Here is a 3,234-nt window from a genome sequence, read left to right as displayed (position 1 = left end):
CGGGTTGAGAAGCCTTAGGCTTTGGTCTGACGGGACGTGTTAGTGGACGGCCTGGCCTAGTTACGAATTGCACTTTTTGTAACTTTGGCTGGATTGCCCGTTAACCCGTCTTGTAGCGCTCCTGAGCCTTGGTAGACGGTCGGGGCGTCGGTCATGTTCTTGTTTGATTGTTGGCCGGTGGTTTGACCTATGCCAAGAACGGTTTGGGGGTGTTACAGAGGTGGTATCAGAGCATGGTTTCGTCCATGCGTGACACAAGTGCTTTTTTTAACGGTTTTATCGAGTCAAAGGAGTCGCAAAAAGATGATTAGGAAACCAGCCGCTTCCCGTGGTTGGAATATGACTTACCCTTTTTATTGTGTGCAGATGGCTAATCGTGGGACAGGTGATGATGGACGAGGTCGGATATGGGGAGAGGGTATGGATTGGACAGGCGGAGGATTGGGTCACAGATCAGATCAGGATAATGGAAATGGCATTAGTGAGATGTTTGGACACGATAGGAGCCCTCTGCAGAGAACAAGATCTTTTCCTGTTTACGGTAACATGACTAGAGAGAGAGAAGACAGTATGGCGAGTATTGGCCCAAGTCGTAATTGGGACCAGAGACATCAACATGATCAATCCTCTCAATCAAACCCAAGGCCAGATCAGAACCGTGCCACCGAAAGACCACAAGATCATGGAACCGAAAACACCCTTTACATGACGTGATGACTGAGGCACTTGGTAACCAAGGCAGGCGTACTCAACCCCCTGAAGTTTCCAAGTTATTATCTACCATGAAGAACATTGGATCCTACAATTTCAAAGGAGGATCCGATCCTATTGAGGCCGACAAGTGGATTACTATGATGGAGAAGAATTTTGAAGCCATGGAGTGCCCGGAGGAGTACAAGAGGAAGATTGCTGTGTACTACTTGGAAGGAGACGCCACAAGATGGTGGGATAGCATAGACAGGCAGCGTGGACACACCATCACATCATGGGAGTCGTTCAAGGGAGATTTTGAGAGGAAGTATTTTCCTCCAGAAGCGAAGCAGGGATTGGAGCGCCAGTTCATGAACCTTGTTCAAGGAGATAGGCCAGTCAGGAGCTACGAATCTGAGTTCACAAGGTTGAGGCGACATGTTTTCGATGGGTGTGAAGATGAACCAACTATGATCCGTAACTTTATGTACGGATTGAAGCCGGAGCTTGGAAGTCGTTTAGCTGGAAGCAACTTTAGCAGCTTATCGGATCTGGTAGAAAAGGCTGTTAATTTTGAGACTGTATTGGAGGCTGAAAGGAAGACCTTACCACATTCTGGTGGACACACCAAGTTTAGCCAAGGAGAAAGGCCAAATTTCAACAAGGGTCCAAGATCTTACAAAGGCAAAGGGCGAGGCTTTGGAAGCCAAGCCAACAATCGTGGTAACACTGGAGTGTGTTACATATGTGATCAACCGGGACATATTTCTAAGTTTTGTCCCAACAGACAACGGAGTAACCAGCAAGGTTATTCATCGCTGAGGATGGAAGATGTTACTTGTTTCTTTTGTGGAAGGAAGGGCCATTTTGCATTGTCATGTCCAAACAAGCCAATCCATGCGACCCCTCTCGCGATCCGAACTCCTCCTAGCCGTCCAGCTATTGAGCCAGCACCAAAGAAACAAAACCTAGGAGGTAGGGTTTATGCCTTAGGTGTAGAAAACCCAGACAATGCAGGACCGTCAAGCGGTCCCATCACAGGTATTGTGGGTGCTTAACCTCCTCTTTTTATTGAATAGAAATTTAGTTGCTGGAATCTAGTTAGTATGCTGGTTAGGTATAGATTTCTTGATCGCTAGGTTGCGCGTTTAGAAATTTAGGATGATGATTGATGGTTGTAAGAATTTTGATCAGTTTTTGTGATTGAGATATTGTTGATTGGGTTACTGTGGCAGGAACCATACATGTTGCTGGTAAACCCACACATGTATTGTTCGACTCGGGGGCAACACATAGTTTTGTGACCCCTGAAGTAGCTGCCCGGTTTTGGGATTGTTTTGTGGTTGACAGGATAGACGTGGCCGTCTTGACCCCCGCAGACCGAACCCTTCAAGCAAATCAGTGTATCAAGAATGTTCCATTGGTCATTCAAGGCAAAGAGTTTGTGCCAGATCTGTTAGTCGTGCCTTTGAAAGGGTACGAGGTAATCCTTGGAATGGATTGGTTATCGAGCTATGGAGTTCAGATCGACTGTGGAAAAGGAAGGTTGTTGTTTGGCAGAGGTAAACGACCAGAGATGGTATACTATGGAATCAGTCCTAGTATGACCGTGTCTTTGGTAGCAGCAATGAGAGTACAAGATTTGTTTCAAGACGGGGAAGTATATTTGGTGACCTTATCGGTTAGTGGAGGAGCCACTAATGATGAAGTTAAGGTCGAAGACATAGAAGTGGTCCAAGAGTTTGAGGATATCTTTGCACCACTAAAGGAATTACCTCCACCTCGGAGTAATCCCTTTACCATTACTTTGGAGCCTGAAGCAAAACCTATAGCTAAGGCACCATATCGGATGGCACCTGCGGAGTTGGCCAAGCTAAAGAAACAATTGGAGGATCTATTGGAAAAGGGATTCATCCGATCGAGCTCTTCACCTTGGGGAGCTCCTGTGCTATTTGTGAAGAAGAAAGACGGAAGCATGAGGCTGTGTATCGATTATCGTGGTATCAACAACATCACGATAAAAGACAAGTATCCTCTTCTGAGGATAGACGAGTTGTTAGACCAACTAAAGGGAGCTAGTTGGTTTTCGAAGATTGATTTGGCATCAGGGTATCACCAAATTCCTACGAGTTTGTAGTTATGCCCTTTGGTCTCACGAATGCCCCTGCGGCTTTCATGCGCTTGATGAATGAAGTGTTTCACGACTACCTTGATAAGTTTGTGATCATTTTCATTGACGACATCCTGGTGTACTCGAGAAGTAAGGACGAGCACAGAGAGCATCTGAGACTGGTTATGGAGAGGTTACGGAATCAGAAGCTATTTGCCAAGTTCAGCAAGTGCTCGTTTTGGAAGAGAGAGTTAAAATTTCTGGGTCACATAGTATCAGGAGAGGGCGTGGCTGCTGATCCAGAAAAGGTCCAAGCCATACAAGAATGGCCTCGACCTACCATTGTGACAGAAGTAAGGAGTTTTCTCGGACTTGCGGGCTATTATCGGAAGTTTGTTAAGGACTTTTCCTCCATTGCAAAGCCTTTAACTAAA

At 46.0% G+C, this 3,234-nt stretch overlaps 1 protein-coding gene across 1 annotated transcript; it reads left to right on the top strand.

Moving 5' to 3' along the window:
• Positions 1–713: 713 nt before the first annotated feature.
• LOC117129886 lies at positions 714–3,153 on the top strand (the record flags this gene model as incomplete). Its single annotated transcript, XM_033283100.1, has 3 exons — positions 714–1,731; positions 1,926–2,252; positions 2,828–3,153. Coding segments are annotated over exons 1-3 (1,671 nt in total), but the record flags the coding sequence as incomplete, so codon positions are not given.
• Between the last annotated feature and the right edge of the window lie 81 nt (positions 3,154–3,234).

Source organism: Brassica rapa, unplaced genomic scaffold (assembly GCF_000309985.2).
Source record: "Brassica rapa cultivar Chiifu-401-42 unplaced genomic scaffold, CAAS_Brap_v3.01 Scaffold0223, whole genome shotgun sequence".
In the NCBI taxonomy this organism is placed as follows: domain Eukaryota; kingdom Viridiplantae; phylum Streptophyta; class Magnoliopsida; order Brassicales; family Brassicaceae; genus Brassica; species Brassica rapa.
Note: the sequence above shows the minus strand (reverse complement) of the source record. Positions and strands in the feature narration are given on the sequence as shown.